This window comes from Poromitra crassiceps (genome assembly GCF_964638095.1).
Source record: "Poromitra crassiceps genome assembly, chromosome: 19".
Taxonomy (NCBI): Eukaryota; Metazoa; Chordata; class Actinopteri; order Beryciformes; family Melamphaidae; genus Poromitra; species Poromitra crassiceps.
The window spans coordinates 17855317-17876060 of NC_139646.1; the positions used below are offsets into that span (position 1 = coordinate 17855317).

General features: G+C 48.5%; 1 protein-coding gene across 1 annotated transcript in view; it reads left to right on the plus strand.

The window, feature by feature from the left end:
* Positions 1-20744, plus strand: part of sh3pxd2aa (SH3 and PX domains 2Aa) — a gene marked incomplete at its 3' end in the record, with an annotated part of 91879 nt that overhangs the window by 20599 nt on the left and 50536 nt on the right. Inside the window, exons 2-4 of the mRNA XM_083656271.1 lie at positions 333-358; positions 14204-14248; positions 18038-18166. Coding sequence (XP_083512397.1) covers positions 14209-14248; positions 18038-18166 — 169 coding nt within the window. The 5' untranslated portion in view covers positions 333-358; positions 14204-14208. The remainder of the gene's footprint in view (positions 1-332; positions 359-14203; positions 14249-18037; positions 18167-20744) is intronic.

Sequence of the window (20744 nt, forward strand, 5' to 3'; positions counted from 1 at the left end):
TTTCTCCACAGTCACGTGACTGATTTGTGTCTGTTGCAGGCAGTACGGGCAGCTGGCCATATTCATCCCTCCCTCCCTCTTGCTCTCTCTCTCTCTCTCTCTCTCTCTCTCTCTTTCTTTCTCCTCTCTTTCTCAACCTCTCTCTCTCTCTCTCTCTGTATGCGTCTCTCGGCACGCAGTCCAACTGTGTTTTTGTTGTTGTTTTCTTCTTAAACGTGTGGACGGTGACTGCGGTTTAGGAGTATCACTCTCTCCAATGCGGTGCCGCACTGTTTGGCTGAGCGGCGTCCACTGACACTAACCATGTCCCTCTTGTGTTGCTTCTTCCTCAGGGACTATGGCTCCAAGCGCAAGTCCGGTAAGTCACCTGTTTTCACTATATCCTTCAACTTCACCCTGCTCCCTCTCCTCCCCGCCCTTCTCAACTTGTTGCTCTCCGTAAAGCGCTCTCTGAGGAGCTCTGAGGGGGAGCGCTATGCCGCATGACGTATGACCCCCCCCCCCCCCCCGTATGACCCCCCTCTGTGTCTGTTTCCCGTGTGATGAGTCTAATGTCAGCGCGTGGTTTGTTGACTCGTCCCCCCGCTGCACGACGCTGACTTACTGACTGTCGAGCGTGTCTTGGGGTGGTGGGTTCAGAACGCTGTCAAGCCCTCCCTGGCTGTCTGGCTGACTGTAGCTTCGCCTCGCAGTCCTGGGTGGGGTTTTGGAATCATCGCCCGGTTGTATCTGGGAATGTCGAAATAGAGATTATTGACAGATATCCTGTCAGGAGATACTGTTGTTGTTCTCTAGTATGGTGGTTCTCAACGTGGGGTCCGGGTACCACCAGGGGTACTTCAGGGGGTTCCATGGGGTCCCTCAGCAAATTCATAAAGTGTTAAACTTCACCATAACTTCAACGTCACTTAGAGAATGTAGAAGAAAATACTTTTTTTATCATAGTTTCTCTGTTATATAACAATAGAGATAGTCATGGAATTCTGGACAAAATCATATCTAACAGTAAAAAATTCGCAGATTTGGGTCAGAGAGACAACATCTCAACAATTGATCATCATAATGTGACTAAATTAGGGGTCCATCATGATATGATGGTTGAGCATCACTGCTCTGGTGTGGCAGTCGTGAACTGAAGTTGTAGGCGGGGCTTCTTGTGTGGCAGTCATGAGCTGAAGTTGTAGGTGGGGCTTCTTGTGTGGCAGTCGTGAGCTGAAGTTGTAGGCGGGGCTTCTTGTGTGGCAGTGGTGAGCTGAAGTTGTAGGCGGGGCTTCTTGTGTGGCAGTCGTGAGCTGAAGTTGTAGGCGGGCCTTCTTGTGAGGCAGTGGTGAGCTGAAGTTGTAGGCGGGGCTTCTTGTGTGGCAGTGGTGAGCTGAAGTTGTAGGCGGGGCTTCTTGCGTGGCAGTGGTGAGTTGAAGTTGTAGGCGGGGCTTCTTGTGTGGCAGTCGTGAGCTGAAGTTGTAGGCGGGCCTTCTTGTGAGGCAGTGGTGAGCTGAAGTTGTAGGCGGGGCTTCTTGTGTGGCAGTCGTGAGCTGAAGTTGTAGGCGGGGCTTCTTGTGTGGCAGTCGTGAGCTGAAGTTGTAGGCGGGGCTTCTTGTGTGGCAGTCGTGAGCTGAAGTTGTAGGCGGGGCTTCTTGTGAGGCAGTGGTGAGCTGAAGTTGTAGGCGGGGCTTCTTGTGTGGCAGTCGTGAGCTGAAGTTGTAGGCGGGGCTTCTTGCGTGGCAGTGGTGAGTTGAAGTTGTAGGCGGGGCTTCTTGTGTGGCAGTCGTGAGCTGAAGTTGTAGGCGGGCCTTCTTGTGAGGCAGTGGTGAGCTGAAGTTGTAGGCGGGGCTTCTTGTGTGGCAGTCGTGAGCTGAAGTTGTAGGCGGGGCTTCTTGTGTGGCAGTCGTGAGCTGAAGTTGTAGGCGGGGCTTCTTGTGTGGCAGTCGTGAGCTGAAGTTGTAGGCGGGGCTTCTTGTGTGGCAGTGGTGAGCTAAAGTTGTAGGCGGGGCTTCTTGTGTGGCAGTGGTGAACTGAAGTTGTAGGCGGGCCTTCTTGTGTGGCAGTGGTGAGTTGAAGTTGTAGGCGGGGCTTCTTGTGTGGCAGTCGTGAGCTGAAGTTGTAGGTGGTGCTTCTTGTGTGGCAGTGGTGAGCTGAAGTTGTAGGCGGGGCTTCTTGCGTGGCAGTGGTGAGCTGAAGTTGTAGGCGGGGCTTCTTGTGTGGCAGTCATGAGCTGAAGTTGTAGGCGGGGCTTCTTGTGTGGCAGTGGTGAGCTGAAGTTGTAGGCGGGGCTTCTTGTGTGGCAGTGGTGAGCTGAAGTTGTAGGTGGGGCTTCTTGTGTGGCAGTCGTGAGCTGAATTTGTAGGTGGGGCTTCTTGTGTGGCAGTCGTGAGCTGAATTTGTAGGCGGGGCTTCTTGTGTGGCAGTCGTGAGCTGAATTTGTAGGCGGGGCTTCTTGTGTGGCAGTCGTGAGCTGAATTTGTAGGCGGGGCTTCTAGTGTGGCAGACAGTCGTGAGCTGAAGTTGTAGGCGGGGCTTCTTGTGTGGCAGACAGTCGTGAGCTGAAGTTGTAGGCGGGGCTTCTTGTGTGGCAGACAGTCGTGAGCTGAAGTTGTAGGCGGGGCTTCTAGTGTGCCAGTGGTGAGCTGAAGTTGTAGGCGGGGCTTCTTGTGTGGCAGTGGTGAGCTGAAGTTGTAGGCGGGGCTTCTAGTGTGCCAGTGGTGAGCTGAAGTTGTAGGCGGGGCTTCTTGTGTGGCAGTGGTGAGCTGAAGTTGTAGGCGGGGCTTCTAGTGTGCCAGTGGTGAGCTGAAGTTGTAGGCGGGGCTTCTTGTGCGACACATGGCCAGTGTTTTTGACATTTTAATAACGATGAGGAAGGAAGAATGATTTGATTTCCTTTCAGACGGAAGGTATGACGGTATGTTTACATACTGTAACCCAGGGGATTTTAGTTGTTTCCTGAGGTCTGGGATTCTGATTTCCTGGGATTTGATTTTCCATAAACAGTCAACGTCAACATAAACGACATCTTACTGTATCATAAATTAGTCTTGGACTCGTTCCACTGCATCCAACATGTAAATTGAGTGCAGTAGGCCAATGGGTCATGTAGAAACTGGCTTGTTTGACTGTAAAGCCATTCATCCATTCCTCGCTGTCAAGGATTTTCAGCCTAATTAGCCATCTTAGCGAGTGTATAGGTCTCAGAGGGTGTTAGCTACAGTATAGCTGCTTAGCAAATAGCGCTGGCGCATGTGAGTCACTAATGTGTGTGTCTTTTGAGCCTCTGTGTTTGAGGCTTGGATGATTGAGGGAATGTTCAGGGAAATATCGGTCATAGCCCTTATGAATTATTAAAGAGAAAACGCAGGAAATACTTTGTGGTTAATGGAGAATGCAATTCCCCCGCGCCAGTTGCCCTAAAAGACGACTTTGTCATTATTTTCGAGTGGCTTCAAGCCCATTTTGGGAATGGAAATATCCGGAGATGGGTTCTGATAATGAATGGGGTTGTGGAAACGCTTTGCATTTGCTATGCAAAAGTAGTCATTCACAGCTTCTAGCCTTTCATTTTTTTGACACAAGAAACTCATACGAGATTTGAGTCGGGTCATGGTGAGTTTTCTCCCAAGCAAATAACTATTTACAATGAGAGTGAATTTATTTTGGACTGACAGCGCAGGAACTCTGTGACCCTGCTGAAACCAATCAGTTCTTCAGTGCCCCAGAGTGAGTTCACCACAATTCAATTACTTCCTCACAGCATCCCTCAAAGTGATTTGATTTCTTGGAAACTGATTGCTCCTGCAGATAAGCCCGCTTTTTGTTTTTTCACATGCCCTTAGTGTACACTGTGCAGCATTAGGTTTGGAAACAGGTGGCTTTCATACCCTCTGTGTCACAAAGCCTAGCTCTTAGAGATAATAGCCGGTTGGATGCCACTCCACTGACCCTTTGATCTGTGCCAAGTCCTTAAGTAACGTGAAGTCCATCTGTCTATCAAGCTGCTGTCTGAATATGTATCTGCATGTGTGCTATGAAGGGGAGATGTTACATGCTGCCAGTGAGATGCCCTCTGCATCGTATTTCTTATGACCAAATAAGAATCTAACTAGAATGGCAATAACTGAATTTCCTCATGCCAAACGAGTCTGCTTGTCTTCTTTATATAAATTTAGGAGTGCAGGCTGGTTAGTACTGGTTAAATTAGATTTCAACCCATAGCTATCTTGAAGGAAAGCAGTTAGTGATTCACTGCTATGTTTGAGTTGTGTTGTATTTGTGCTGTTGCTCTCATTGTAAATCCCTGAGATGTTTTCAGCAGATTCCGATGTTTTTGGTGTGACATCTCTGGTGCTGCTAACCGCTCACTCCTGTGCTGCTTCTGCACTGCACTTCCCAGAGATCAGTTGGGCATCAATCACTGTCTCCTTTACTGTAGACTGGAGACAAATGAGGACCACTTTGATGACTTTCCAAGCGTTTCCTGAAAAACGCAATTTTTAAAAATCACATTTATGCTTCAAAAGTCATCAAAGTAGTCCTAAGTAAGTTCCTTTCTGTTTTCCAGTCAAGCACGGAAAGACACCACCAGACACTGGTAGCCTGATGTCAGACTGAATTGTCAACTCCTTACACTCCATTTCCATCTTCTAGTCTGAGATTGCCCCTTGTTTACGTGATTTCCATGAGGGGAATCCCCAGGGAATTCCATTTTCCCTAACCAATCACTAGAGACCAACGCCTGAATCGTTAGTTTATCCAGTCGGTGGAGGAAAAAAGTCTACCCTTTGAATACATGCCTTTAAAGCAAAGTGCTGTACGGCTTTCAAAGTCATTGGTACTTTTAATCGATTTAAAACAGCCTCGTTAGCAGCGTCTATCTTGTCCGGCCGCCATTGTTGTTATTATTCCTCGGCGCACTTGACAACGGCATTAGCTCCGCCCGTTGCACGGTTTATTGGCGCTGATTGGCTAACCGTTTGTTCAACCGAGATTTTGTGAGAGGACTATTGCATCAAATGAAACTAAATACACGGGGATACAACTGTCAGTGGTGTTTTTATTTTAGGAGGGTCAGACCGCGACAGGAACCCAGGGAGTTTTTTAGGGGTCATCCTGACTCTCTACTCCTTCCCTGTCCTGCAGACGAGACACGGTGTACAGGGCCTGAACTCCCCCATGTGAGGGCCAGATGCAGGGGGGATGGAGGAGGGTGCTGGGTGGGCTGGAAAAGCCATGGGGGTTGAGAGAGTCAGGCGGGCGCTACTTTGTTTACGTGGCACCCTGGGTACGATTTCAGACTCGTGTACAAATGGCCAATAGTGTTTACATGGGGTGGGAGGTGGAGGGGGCGTACAGGAAGATTGTAGGGTAAAGAAGGACAGGGGTGTGTGTGTGTGTGTGTGTGTGTGTGTGTGTGTGTGTGTGTGTGTGTGTGTGTGTGTGTGTGTGTGTGTGTGTGTGTGTGTGTGTGTGTGTGTGTGTGTGTGTGTGTGTGTGTGTGTGTGCGTGCGCGCGCGCGCGCGCGCGTGTGTGTGTGTGTGTGTGTGTTTGTTTGTTGTGTGCCTGTATCTGTCTGTTGGTGTGTTTACAAGGCTGAGATTAGTAGGCAGGAGTGTGTGTGGAGGGTGATTTGTGTTTGCACATACTTGTTTGTTTGTGTGTTTGTGTTTGTGTGTTTGTTTGTGTTTGTGTGTTTGTGTGTTTGTTTGTTTGTGTGTTTGTTTGTTTGTGTGTGTGTTTGTTTGTGTTTGTGTGTTTGTGTGTTTGTTTGTTTGTGTGTTTGTTTGTTTGTGTGTTTGTTTGTTTGTGTGTTTGGTTGTCGGCGATAGTTAGCTTCTTAAATGAGGCAACCAGGGCCTACTGTACAAAAATGAATCGTAGTGACTGCATAAGAGCAAGAGGGAGAGATACTGAGAAAAGGACCTCTCTTCATCTTCATTATCTCCTATCCTGACAAAAGAATTAATGTGCAGAAGTGGATGATAATCATGATAAATATTGTTTTGTGGCAAATACGGGTCTAACTTCTGTTAAAGCAAAATTACTTTTTTACCTTTGAAAAACTGCTGTTTACCTTTGTATTGTTGGCACCACACGGTTCCTCTCTCGATAGACACACATGTACGCTCACATCCTCCTTAGACTCACCTCCACAGAAGAACTCACGAGAACAAAAACCTCCTGTGTTGACCTTCACAGCACATTGAGCTAAACCTCCTGTGTTGACCTTCACAGCACATTGAGCGCTTAAACCTCCTGTGTTGACCTTCACAGCACATTGAGCGCTTAAACCTCCTGTGTTGACCTTCACAGCACATTGAGCGCTTAAACCTCCTGTGTTGACCTTCACAGCACATTGAGCGCTTAAACCTCCTGTGTTGACCTTCACAGCACATTGAGCGCTTAAACCTCCTGTGTTGACCTTCACAGCACATTGAGCGTTTAATTGCAGCAATAATGTCAACAAACATTGATTGAGATGAGTATTGATTTAGGAAGAAAACTGATAATTGTCTTGCCCAACTTTACAGCCGTGAGGCGCAGCAATCTCGATATAGCAGAGCGCTGTGCAGTAAGAGTTATTCCCCGGGGAGTGACGCGGCTTGGATGGCGCCCATAACTCCCATTGACTTCATGCCTGGCAGCTTCAAGTTTCACGCGTCGGACTTGGAAAATAGGACTGAATCCTGAACGATCGCTTGAGCAAGGCGTGAGCGTGGCTTCGGCGTGGCTTCAGCGTGACACGTGCACGGCTGGTGTGAACGGCTTCGTCTGTTAACAAGGACGCCTAAATCAAACTTGTGGGTTCAGCGTAGGTTGAGCTTAGGTTGAGCGTTGCTTCGGCGTATGTAGTGTAAATGGGGGCTAAGTCCAGTGGCTAGTTTTTCAATGCGGTGGCATTTTTATTTTGCTATTGTGTTCGTCCCGGAACATGGCGCTAATGGCGCTAGCCTTCTCCATCCACATACACAGGTATCGTTAGCAACTAATGTGATTACAGTAAGAGGGCATATTTGGGTGATGTACCCCAGCCTGCCAGTAGCTTTCAATTGAACCCCCCTATTCTTTTGCAATGGATCTTGTGGCCAAATATTACACATCGCACCTTTAAATCTGAAAGAGAGGTGAGTAGAGAGACAGTAGATGAAGGAGGATATACTGTATAAGGAGAATAGAAGAAAGACTGAAGTGATGAAAAAAGTGAAAGGCAGAACCAGAACCAGAACCAGAACCAGAACCAGAGTGACGTGAGTCAAAGGGAAGTGGTGAGAGAACGTGTGTGAATAATAAAGAGAAAGGAGTGTAGACAGACAGACAGAGAGAGAGAGAGACAGAGTATGGAGGCAGTGCTTAACGCTGGAGCAGATGTGGCGTGTGGAGTGATTTGACCTCACCCTGAAGCGTTCGCCCACGTCGTGTCACTCTCACAGCTGGGAATCCAATGTTTGTCATTGCTAATGGCCGCCTTTTGCCAGTATTGTGTCACTGCTAACGGCGAGGACCTGTCACTCAAACTAGCCCCCCCCCCCTCTCTGTTAATGTCATTTGTCACCGCGTCACAGCCGGGGATAAAGTGTTTCATTTCCTTTTTTTTCTTCTTCTTCTTCTGCTTCTTTTAGGCTAACCATTGTATCAATACTGGTTTGCTTCCATCCGCCCGGCCGTGTGACATTGTTAGCGTTTTCTTCCGCACTTGACCGCTGTGCCTTTTCACAACTGTCGGATCAATATCGGTTAGCGCGGTAATGCTCGCTTTTGTCTGGGTGTCAGGTGACGAGGCCTCGTCGTTTAGGGCTACCGACTGTGCGTCTCTCGCTGTGTGGTGGTGACGGCAGCTAGCTTGACTAGCGGTGTGAGCGACTTGCAGTGAATGCCATTAGCCCTCTTATCTCTGTCTTTCATGAGCTTGGAATGAAAAACTTTGGCTCAGACTTTTTAGTTTGGTGTGTTATCCATCTATTCATCATCTTTAAATGTTACTTTATGCCTGCGCATGTTTTACTTTGATGCTCTGTCAGTATCTCAGAGCTGCAACACCCAGATTAAACTGTCTATTTCCATGTCCACAATGCATCTCTGTCTCTTTCCCTCCCTGCCTGTTCTCCCTCCCTCCCTCCCCCCCTCTCTCTCTCTCTCTCTGTCTCTATCCCACATCCCTCTCTCTCTCTCTTTGCCTTCCTTTTCTTTCATCTCTCATCCTCTTTCAGTTTTCACTTAGCCAACATGGTCTCCAAAGCCTTGTGTGTGCCATATTGATACTTACGTTATGCCCAACAGTCTAGACAGATGCTCCATTCCTTCTAGTCACACAGCCCATAGGTTTTTAGCCAAACATAATTCTCTGTTGCCTCGATGATGCTCATAGTGTTGATTGACTGCGGGGTGCGTGTGCGTGTGCGTGTGTGTGTGTGTGTGTGTGTGTGTGTGTGTGTGTGTGTGTGTGTGTGTGCGCGTGCACATGCGTGCGTGCGTGCGAGTGAGTGAGGAGAGGAGGGGCTGGTGGTGGTGGTGGTGGTGGTAATGTCAGCAACAGGAACTTTTCTTTCAAAACACAATCTACTAAGTCGATAGAATAACAAGACAGATGGCTAATAAGCCCCTCCAGTCCAAACTCAGAAAGTCGGACTTTAGAAAAGCCATTTTTCACCGTCCCTAGTCCCTTAATTGCAGGGTAATGGAGACGTTTGGGGTCGCGATTCGAGGAAAATTACCCACGGCGGCAGAGAGGTAGAGAAAACACTGGGTTCTGCTGGGTAGTGGCGTCATCACCCAAACCTGAAAGGAATTAGGCGTGTGTGTGTGTGTGTGTGTGTGTGTGTGTGTGTGTGTGTGTGTGTGTGTGTGTGCATGTATGTGTGGCTGTGCGTGTGTGTGTCTTTGTACGAGTAGGAGGTGGGTTAGGAAGGACACAGGACCCAAAGTGGAGAGCAAAGTTAATATCAATCAGATGTTGAGCGCAGCGCGGACTGAGAGCAGCCGTGTGGGCCGTAATCACGGTAGGGCGTTAGTGAAGCGGGGTTTGACCCTGGCTGACCTGGGACCAGCCTCTATAGGGCGTTAGTGAAGCGGGGTTTGACCCTGGCTGACCTTGGACCAGCCTCTATGGGGCGTTAGTGAGCGGGGTTTGACCCTGGCTGACCTGGGACCAGCCTATCTCACTCCCTGTGGGACCCACATCAATCTGCCAAAGCTTCGTGGGCTCCGGTGGATAGAGAGATCCGGTGGATGGAGAGAGAGAGGGGATAGAGAGAGGGAACACATCATAGGTGGATAGAGAGAGAGAGAGGGGATAGAGAGAGGGAACACATCATAGGTGGATAGAGAGAGAGAGAGGGGATAGAGAGAGGGAACACATCATAGGTGGATAGAGAGAGAGAGAGAGAGAGAGAGAGAGGGGACACATCATAGGTGGATAGAGAGAGAGAGAGAGAGAGAGAGAGAGAGGGAACACATCATAGGTGGATAGAGAGAGAGAGAGAGAGAGAGAGAGGGGACACATCATAGGTGGAGAGAGAGAGAGAGAGAGAGAGAGAGAGGGGACACATCATATGTGGATAGAGAGAGAGAGAGAGAGAGAGAGAGAGAGGGGACACATCATAGGTGGAGAGAGAGAGAGAGAGAGAGAGAGGGGACACATCATAGGTGGAGAGAGAGAGAGAGAGAGAGAGAGAGAGGGGACACATCATAGGTGGAGAGAGAGAGAGAGAGAGAGAGAGAGAGGGGACACATCATAGGTGGAGAGAGAGAGAGAGAGAGAGAGAGAGAGGGGACACATCATAGGTAGTCTCTTAAAACAGACTGTCTTATCTACATCCGGCGGATGCAGCTATATACAGTCTGTACTTCGTGGGGGAGAATCATGCACCAAACAGAAGAGGAAGTTGAAAGGCGGGACTTCCGCTCATTCGTCCAATCAGAATTTAACATTAGCTAACTAGCTGTATACTGCTGTAGCTATCGTTAGCTAACGCTGATTAGTAAGACGAACGATAAGCTCAGTAACGTTAGCAACTTACCTCATCACTTTCGTTTAACTCTGGAATAAGTGCACGTCTTGCACGAGGTTCCTCCAAGCCGCGGATACATCGTTTACGTCTATCAGGGTCTTCTTTCACCGGTTTCGTCGGCGTAGCTTCCATGGTAATTCTAAAGCACTGCTAGCATTAGCAACCTGCATCGGTTTAAGTTTCCGGGGGGAACATATTTTTCGTGGACACGCGTGTCGTGATTGGTCAGATTCCGTCGAACTTCCTTCCGGTCTGAAGGTTTTTTTCACTACTTCCTTGTGCATGTTCTGGGGGTCTAACGTACAGACGGTATGGCGAGAGCATTTGAAAATTGCGGAAGCCAACTCGTCTGTTCTAAGAGACTACATCATAGGTGGAGAGAGAGAGAGAGAGAGAGAGAGAGAGAGAGGAGACACATCATAGGTGGAGAGAGAGAGAGAGAGAGAGAGAGAGAGGGGATTTGACTTTTATTATCTCACGTGAGTCAGGGGAGGGGGGGCGCTCCTCTGCTGCACAGCAGGGACAACCGCACGCTGCTGCTGACGTTGGATCCAAACTCTGGCTCTTCAGAAGGTCAAGTTTATTATTAAGAAAACAGCCTTGCTTTCAGATTGACGACCGCTGTTTTTTTTTTTTAAGTTTTGTCTCTCTGGGTTTTGAAGTTTCCAAACCCAGAGAGATGTTTTATGGGGTTTCATGGAGCGTAGGGAGATTAAACGCGACCATGGAAGGAGCACGTTAAACCTGCAATTTGAGAAAAACAAACTGGAAGTTAGGAGGTCTTTCTGGGACAACGGCCACATCCACCAGCTCTGCTAGACTCGCTCCACGCCATTGTTATCTATCTTATCTTATCTTATCTTATCATTGTTATTAAGTCTTAAGCGGAAGTCATGGTCGGGCGTCAAAGCCCTCGCCATACGCGCCGCGCCGCGGCCGGGGAGCCTACGGTGCAGCTAGCGTGCAACTTCCCGAACTTGTGACTCGACGCAGCTGTTCGTGAACAGCGCAAGTATACTATAATGTAGATGAGAGAGTGAACCAAGTAGACGACCAAGTAGATGCACGACATTCTCTCCTTGGGCTAACTAGTCATTGCTCCAGCAGTTTACTCATTTTGCTGGAGCCTCCCCATGCGGCCCCCTCGTCAAGCTGACGTTCGAGTATGGACATGTAAGTCTAGCTGCCATCGGAAAAGCCCCACGTCGAGGCTGCCGTTGTAGCATAGATCATGATTTTCGATTCGATGATTTAGCGGTAATTTTCGTGCAAGTATAGATCATAGTTTTCTCGCAGCTTTTTTTAGCGCCTCAATCTAGAAAAGTTTGGCCTAGATAGATGGGCTCAAAATAATCTCAAAATCACAAAGAAGTTCTTGTAGCTAGACTCAGCAAAGATGTCACAGGGATATAAGTGGCTACATTCACATATAGCCTTGGGATAGGCAAGAATAGAATGGGGAGAAGTGGCAGGTGAAGGAAGGTGTTTTTGGGGTGGGATGTACTCATGTGTAGGATGTTCATGTGTAGGTGCTGTTTCTCTAACTTCCCTCCAGTGGAAGAGCCAACGGAAGGGAAAGCCAACAGCTGGAAGTGAACATATTAAAATGAATTGGTGGAGCAAAGTTCTTTGTAAGGTTCTGTATATGTAATGGACGTTTAGCTTGTTCAGTGTTCATTGGATGAAGCTTTATTGATCCCTGTGGGGAAGTTGGGAAGTCCCACGTGCTGGAGGTGGGGTCGGAGCAGGGTGTGAGTGAGGAAACTGTTGAGTAGTGGATGGCACTGCAGACTGAGGGGTGAAGATGGGTGGGACGCTGAGTAGAGGCTGGTGGTGGTGATGTAGTGTAAAATAAAATAAAGATCGCAAATGCGAATGAGTCTGGAAACTCTCAATTTCGATTTCCAGGGGGCGTTATTGACTGGCGCAGACCAAAATGCCCCTGGATGCAATTGGATAGACCTACAACCAATCAGAGCAACGAAACGTGTGACGTAGTTCCCATTTGAACGTTGCTCTGAACTGTCTCTGGTGCTCCTCTGTCAGCCACCGTATCAAACCCGCCCCTGATTAGATAAACGGTTGTGATTGGCCTGACCGTTTTCAGGTCGGCTGGAAATCTGTCTGAACGGGAGGGGGGCCAGAAGCATCTGCCAGAGCATATAAAACATGAGCTGGCAGATTCGCCAGGTTCCCAGGATCCTAGTTTTGTTTTATTTCCTTGTAATGGAGTGGACCCTCCACCTCATCCCTGCCGGGCCTGCCCATAGGGTCTAATGTGCTGGCCCGCACCATCCTGGTGTTATTTGGAGGGGAACCTCCCATCTAATTTGTTTATAGTGTTTCTAAGGGGCCCTTTACACGAGGACAGTTTCTGGAAGAAACGACACAATAGCGTTTCCTTCACACCTTTTCCTTCACACCTTCTCCCTGTTTACATGAGCGCTGTTGCATTTTTAAAACGCCATAATGTACATGCCAGGTCGCTAGGTGGCAGTGTGATCACCTTATTCTTTGCCCATACAAGGACGCTTCTGCATGACGTAATTTCGTAATCGTCTTTCCGGTTTTAAACACGGAAGTAGAGTACGCCTTCCGCAGTCATTTAGACTTGCCAAAAAGCTTTTTTCAAGCTAAAAAAAACCCAAACTGTTTTAAAGTTTTAATATTTGTCGGGTGAGAATGTAACATATATGTGACCAGTTTATCAGAATAACGCCTATTGGAAATCTTTAACGAGCAGCGAGGGCCGGGAGCGCTGAGTGTGCTATCTGTCAAACCCTACTATAGGCTACTGGCAGTGAGAAAACACTGTCGACGTGCTTTTGTAACTAACGTTAAATGCCGACCGGGTACAGCCCTCGGCTCCTCGCAGCAGTAACGTTATGAACATGTAACTGAAGTTGGCCGCAGTGTAGCTTAATTCTGAATGCTGCCAAACTTCATTCATACTGACGTTTTATTTTGAAAATGGTTGCCAACTCACGCACGGCTTTGGCGTAATCGCGTGTGTCGCGTGTGCAGGCACGTCAGAGTTTCTGAAATGTGCCATCTCAAAGCGATTACATGGAATGATCCGCGGGGGGACGTCTCAAAGAATTTCACTCTGGAAGGTGGTTTCAAAATGTGTCGTTTCCTAAGCCCAAATTCGCCGTCGCCGTCTAAAAGGGAGGCACTCACGATACAATAATTCCCCGTCACCATAGGAAACCGTCCTCGTGTAAAGTGCCCCTAAGATTCTATTCAGTCTTAAAATCTTATGCCCTCTAGAATTTTTTTTGAATTAAGTGATGTTATTTTTTAAAATCTTGAATTGTCTCTTGAGTCTGAACTATTAGCCTCTTTTGAACGGCCTACTGTTGAGATTTGTGTTGACCAAGGCGGCCCATCTCCATCCAAGCTTAATCAGCTGTACATATTGGTCACCACCTACCGAGTCCATGCCCTCTCTGATGCTGAGGCGTTTAATTTCCTGGTCGGGGGCTGAGATGTTTGTTGAGAAAGGAGGGGGGGGTGGGGAGTAAAGAAAGCCTTCACAGGAGGCCGACGCCCACCTCAGACATTCCAGCAGGTCAGGAGAGAGGGATGGAAGAAGTGGAGAAAGGGAGTGATGTGACTGAGAAAAGGGGAGCATGGCAACGAGACAATGGGAATGGCCGGGAAGGAGAGACGGAGATAATGTCTAGATGTGAGAGAGAGAGAGAGAGAGAGAGAGAGAGGAACTGAACGAGGGATGAAGAATGGAGGTGTGTGTGCAGTACCAAACCACAGGCCGGTCAGGGGGGCCCACCCGTCTGCTACAGTTTGAATACATCAGGTCTTCCATTGACTCCAGCATGACGACAACACTAGGCACCAGCATCAGATGCCACGGTGTGCCCGCCTCCCATCCACCGGCGGATCATTCCCAGATGGGAGTCGGAGGCACTTTCTGTGACACTGCAAAACGTTTTGTTTTGACGTCAACATTAGCCCACTGCTACAGTCAATTGGCAGCAGCCTCTCCTCGCGGGCTCGCGGCCTCTTTAAAATGTGTGTGCGCGTTTGCAGATAGTAATTCAGAAGCCGGCGCTGACCGGGACATGCGAGAAGATAAGCGGTCTTCTCGAGATAAGGATGTGCTCTATAGCTAGCATACTGTGTCGCTCTGCATGGTGACAAACTGAATAACTTCTCTCTGCTTCTCTCCTTCCCTCTCTCTCCATCTGCAGTATGGATGTACGGCTTTACAGACAGCCCAAGGAAAGAGGCCTCAGGTTAGCCTTGTGTCTCTGTGTCCTCACGACGTTGAATATGCATGTACCCCCCCCTCCCCTGTGTTGTGTGAGAGGCTATAGCAACGTCTGCGCCAACCGCCTCCCATTTGGTTTCTCACTTTCGGGCTTTTCCTCCACGTCTGCTTTGCATGCATGCATGCTGTCACCATCATGTCTGTCCTCCTTCTTCTCACCCACTCTGGTCAAATTCGGCCGCTCACACTCTCTCAGGCAGGAGTGCGATCTATCTATCCGTCGGTCCATCTCTGCAGACCCCGGTTTGGCGAACAGAACAGTCGGGGCGCGGCGCCAGAGAGCTGCCTGGTCCAGAACGTGGTGGTGGGCCATATACAGGTCTGGGTGTGGTGAACCGCCCACGACTGAAATGAGGTGTCAAGTCTGGTTCGGTAGATTTGTCTAGAACGGCGGGTTCTGCCTGGATGGCGCAGGTTGATCGGTGCCTGTGTGACCTCGCTCACCTCAGACAGTGTCAAGAAAGAAAGGCAGAGAAAGAGAAGAGGGGGGCGAGGAGGAGGAGGAGAACTCACAAAATAAACAGCTCGGCAAAGAATGCAGAAATAAACACACACTTTGACACAAATAAAAGGCACAGATTTGCCCATCTGGTGAACATTTAGCAAATGTTCTTTGAGGCATTTAACTATAATTGGGGCAATGCTGAGGACACACAAAAAAAAAAGACATACAGATATGTTGTTTCCTTCCATTAGTGCTATCAGTACGTCAGTGCACGTTGAGAACAGCACGAAACAGAAATCCCCCCTATGAACAAACTGACACCAAAGTTAACCAGTCTCTATATGATTCCTATATTTCTCCACATCATACAAACTTGCCGTTGTTTCCATAGGAACGGCATGGAGGTTTTTGAATAGCTCTGTGCTACTTTATGATCATAGCCTGACCTTGATTCCTCCCTGCTCATAGGCTGCTGCTTATGCACTCTGCAGTATAATGCTATTTCTTCCACCTTGTGGGGATAGTGAGAAAGAAAGACCTGGGCCTCCGCCTCGCCCAGCAGGGGCGGGGGGGGGGAGGTTGCCAGCCTTCCCTGGTGTTGCTTGTCTGTTTGTTTGACTTGCACCTGATGTGGGGATGCTTCATTCTATCTTTGAAGCTCTGCACTTCTTCTTCTAGGCTGCATGTTGAGTCCAGCTTTAAATGCATGATGACTTCACTGCACACCCTTTCCCTTGGAACATCTGCAGAAACAATGTTACTCCTACTACAAAGACTACTGTGAGTGAAGATGTAGAGCATTCAGCATTTCCATGTGAACCCGTTCAGCCTTCTTTGCCTATAGAGATACGCAGTCATTATTAGACTTCATCTTAATTAGAATCGCTTCAGATTGAGGAGATGTTTCCTTAGATCTTAAAGGGGCTGCTGTGGCATCAAAAGCACACGCTCACATGGTGCAACTTGTTAGTGTATGTTCAAGGTCTAATCCCATTAAGACCATTATAAAGTGGCTGACTGAAGAGAATCTAGCATCTCAGATGCACTGATAATAAATTGGGGAGGATGTAGAAATTAGCTGACAAAGCGATGCTTGTCTTTTCTTCTCAGCCGCAGTAATTGGCAAGTCTCTGTTCATTAGAGACTTGATGATTTTCAGTGTTGTGTCAGTGCCGGTGGTGGCTCGCCGCATTCCTTTATGTATGAGGTATATTTTCCCTGCTAAATATTAAGCGTAGACATGGTTTCCGTCACTGTTTTCCATATCTCCCTGCCAGTATGTGTAGGGGGTCAGCAGCCGGCCAGGTGCTGGCCAGCCACTGCCACAGCCCCTTTTCTCCTTCCATATAGTGTGCAACCATAGCAGAGCCAGCAGGGTGCCTGCCTTGCTATCATCTGTCCACTGCATGTTCTCCGTTTTGAACATCTTCTCCTCTCTCTCGTCCATGTCTTTGTTCCAGGGTCAAAATCAATTTCCATTTAGAACTCACAGAAGGCTTGTGCGTCCTGCTCAGGCTGCGTTCTGCTCAGGCTGTGTTCTGCTCAGGCTGCCTTCTGCTCAGGCTGCTGGAGCAGCAGGTGGAGGGCCAAGATGCCTCTAAAAAGGCCTTGGGTTATCCCTCCTTCCCCCCTAGTGTTTTGGAAGTGCTTATGGAAAGGGACATAAACAACGTTGCTGTCATAAAGAGACAGGCTGATGGTAACATAGTGTTATTGTGCTGCAGATGGGCCACAACCATACAGTGAAGCATGCTGATGGTGTGCTTTTTCCAACATGCCCCTGAGGGGATGATGCTGTGAGTTACTACCTCCCGTGATTTGGCTTAATGTATAAACCTGTATAATATGTCCAAATAATACATGAACGATGTGCGTCTTAAATCTTAAAACATAAGTGACACACACAGTGTGTATAGAGTTTCAATTCCAAAGTGAGAGCCAGTATTTGAAGAATGTGACCCCCTGCTGTGCACCGGCCGGCAAGACGATTGTTCGCGTGAAAATTAAACTCGTCATCATTGACCTGATGAACAGCAGATAACGAGTTGTATCCAAAATGGATTGATGGTTTTGGGATGATTGATTCATATGTTATTGTGTTGAACAGGTCAGTTGATATTTTTGGAATGATCAACTCTTGGCCGCACCTCTCAGTTGATCTGATGGTAATAACATGAAGCCTTGGATGGTGGATTGTCTCAATTAAGCACAGAAATGGAAATGTCTGGTGCCCACCTTATGGTGTAAATAAACAGAAATGTGTTTTTTCTGCCTTAAATTTTTTTTTTTTTTTATCCCCCCCCCCAGTTTCAGCTCAATCTCAGGATTTTGTATTTTTTTATCCTATTTCGGACACACATTTATTTCTAATTACGGTAATCTCTGATTAAATAAGACATATTGAGATGCTTAAACAACAAAACAAAATAGGATGTGCAAAACACCCTAAACTGTGAACTTCAACTCGGATTAAACATGCACTGCATGAACTTGGTAAATGAAGTCACTGCTGGCAGTGAAAAGGTTAAACATTAGAGAGAGAGAGAGAGAGAGAGAGAGAGAGAGAGAGAGAGAGAGAGAGAAAACAACGGCCTAACCCCAACTGAAATGCTTTCTTCTTCTGTTTCACATAAACATAGGCCCAGCCTCCCTCTCTCTCTCTCTCTCTCTCTCTCTCTCTGTAGTCCACTCATATGTTTCTATTTAAGGCCAGCAGTGCCGACTACCATGATTGGTGTGTTCGCCCCCCCACCCGACTCCCCGTCCAACGGCTGGCTCCCAAAGGCAGTGGAGGGGAGGCCTTTCCTCTCAACCGCACTGTTGATTTTCCACAGGGAAACTTCTCCTCTCTTCCACTCACTCGCTCCTCAGTCCTCCCCTGCAAACCCCGTTAGCGGCTCCTCTCCTTCTCCTCTGGCTCTCTCTCTCCCTCTGTCTCCTCCAACCCCACGACTCGCGTTCTTCAGACCATGGACACGCCGTAGATGCCAGATGCCACCCCTGCAAGCGTTTTCCCAACCGTCCCTTCCCTTTGTTTTGATGCCTTCCTCCGATGTTCCTCAGTGCTTCGCTGTGGGCCGGGGGACGACTCAGCTATATGGCCAGAAGTTTGGGATTATGCAGCCAAGTCGTGAGCTCGCGTTCTGATTGGTCAAGGAGGAACGGTGGCGGGGAGCGGGGGTCGGCCGATGGCGGCTTACCGGGCGCACGGCGGCGGCGGCAGCAGCGGCGGCGTAGTTGGTGGCGGTGGCGGGCGGTCGCGGGGGGCCACGGCGGGCAGCTGGCTGACAGCCTGTTTCTTCCCCTCAGGGATTGACAGCTCGGAGCCCATGGTGCTGGAGCAGTACGTGGTGGTGGCCAACTATGAGAGGCAGGAGAACTCGGAGATCAGCCTCAAGGCCGGCGAGACGGTGGACGTGATCGAGAAGAGCGAAAGTGGTGAGTGGCTGCTTTTGGCATTCATAATAATAATGCACATGACACTACTCTGATAAGCATGCATGCACTCTGCAGCATAGGCTCAACATATCGACACGGTTGTTTACATGTGTTTAAAAAGTCCAATAAAAGTGTGCGTCCCAAACTAGTTGCGCGGGATTTGTTAAAAGTGACATCCTGTTTAGAGCATACACACTTAGAACCGCCTGACATGATGTTTGTGTATGTGTGTGTGTGTGTTTGTGTCTCTCTCTTTGAGCACACATCTGTAGCATAAACACATACACAAAGGAGACGCATGCTCGCTCCCTCAGCACCTCTCTGCCTCTGTCTCTCTCCATCTCTCCCTCCGTCTCTCTCCATCTCTCCTCTCTCTCCTCTCTGTCTCTCTCCATCTCTGCCTCTCCTCTCTTGCTTTCCACCCCCACCTCTCCTAACCCCATTGTCCTCAAGAACCCCCCATTCCCGTCTCCCTCCCATCGCTCCGCTCTCCCCTTCTCTCCCCTCTCCTCCCAATCGCCCACCTCCTAACTGGGCCTTGGCACCACCTGGAGGTGCTGTTTGGCCAGCAGCAGCATGTGTGTGTGTGTGTGTGTGTGTGTGTGAGTGAGTGTGAGTGTGTGTGTGTGTGTGTGTGTGTGTGTGTGTGTGTGTGTGTGTGTGTGTGTGTGTGTGTGTGTGTGTGTGTGTGTGTGTGTGTGTGTGTGTGTGTGTGTGTGTGGGGGGGGGGGGGGGTGGATGTGTGTGTGTGAGTTGGAGGGTGTTGTTGGAGGGAGGGCACTGTTGTGGCTGGAGGCCAGTCTCTTGCCTGCTGCAACAAGAATGTCGACTAAATTCATAATTAATTGTCTAGCTTACCATATGTGCAAAGGGAGACGTTGCATCAGTTTGTTGCCTGTCTTGGAACTGAGCTGCAGAACGTGAGAAGGCAACATCTTGTGAGAAGAAGCAGAAAGTAATATCTTCCAATATAAACATAAACAATCCATGCATATTTACCTCTTCAGAATTTCTCAAAATGTCGCCGAGGCTATCAAATCAATCTTATGATAACCTCGTTACTGACAGCGATGCCGAATCCTGAGTTGGGTTGCGAGCGTTGACTTCATTGAGAATATTGAATCAACGGTAACGCTTAAGTCACAGTGCTTGCATGACAGAGAGAAGCAGCCGTTTGCTTTTCATCTCCACGCCCCCCCAACCCGCCCCCCACCCCGTCCCAAGTTCTGTTTAGCAATCCCAGAGCTGGATCTCATTTTCCATGCTAGCCACTGACAGCCAGCAGCTTGCACAACTCAAGCTGAACAGCACAACAGCTCCGAGTGCGACGTCAGCAGAAAGCCTAAACACAGCGCATCCCCTCTTATCTACACCCCCCGATTATGAGTGTGAATTCATTTTTCGCACGGCTATCGTCTCTGGCTCGCACATCTTTGAGTGATTATGTGCGTTAATGAGTCACTTTTCTAACCGAAGTTCACCATTCCTCAAGGCTCGGCATTCCTCTCGGCCAACTGGAGCTCCGTGATGCACGTCAGCCTGTTTGCTTTTTTGCTGTCGGCTTTTTGCTTCAGCCACTGTCAGTGTGGAATGAGATCATGGTGAGATGAAGCTGTGACGGAGAGAACAAGCTGCATGGGAAAAGATCTGGCTGTTATGATGTGGCTTTTTGGTCAGAATATTATAACCCAAGGCTAATCAGAAGTTAATGTCATCTGAACTTTGACTTCAAGGACGAGGATGACTCTATTTCTGGCTCTCTTCTCAGGCTTGGTTGTGAAATATTAAAATGTCAACTGTAACCGTCGACTGTAACTCTTAAATTAAAGGGAGGATTATTTATTATTTCACGTCACTTCGGTTGCTCGAATCTCTTTGGGTTTGGGTGTGTTTTTCGTTTGAATGAATATTCAGAAGTAAAATGACAAAGTTCCCGGCAAAGTTTTCGAATAGTATTTTTGATAGAAATGGCCCTCCTTAGAACTGATCAAGAGTACCTTATGGGCACGTAGGGGGCGCCGTTTCTTGCCCAACGTTTGGACACATGCGCTGTTGTCCTTTACGGGGGCCAAAGAAGTGGAGCAGCGATGATGATGATGATGGTGATGACATCATCACTAGGAGGCGCTGCCAAGGCAAACACATCGGAGCGCTCGTATAATATCCCTCAACAGCCGTCCAGGTTGTGTGCGCTTATTTCCTGTGACATTTGCAACGCAGAAATGCTGACAGTAATTAAGTAAAACACCCCGATCCAACTGTTAATTAGCCAGTAATATTCTCACACATCCTCAGCACGTGTCAGTGGAGCGCGAGGAGGTCTTTTCAGCCTCTCCTGGCAGGCCTGAGAAGCATCTTTTGCTCGTTTTGTTCCGTCGTCATCGTTGCTGGGATCCTCCACACATATTGTGAACACTTGAGCACGGTCCGTGTCACGCGCTGCAGATGCCAAGGAGGAGCAGCTCAAACCTCCGTTTCAGCAGTTTTTCGGTTCCGGCAATCTGCTGGTCTTCTTGACCCGGTATAGTTATGGGTTCAGCAGCACCCCGAGTCGGATGTTGTTGTTATACCCCTATGA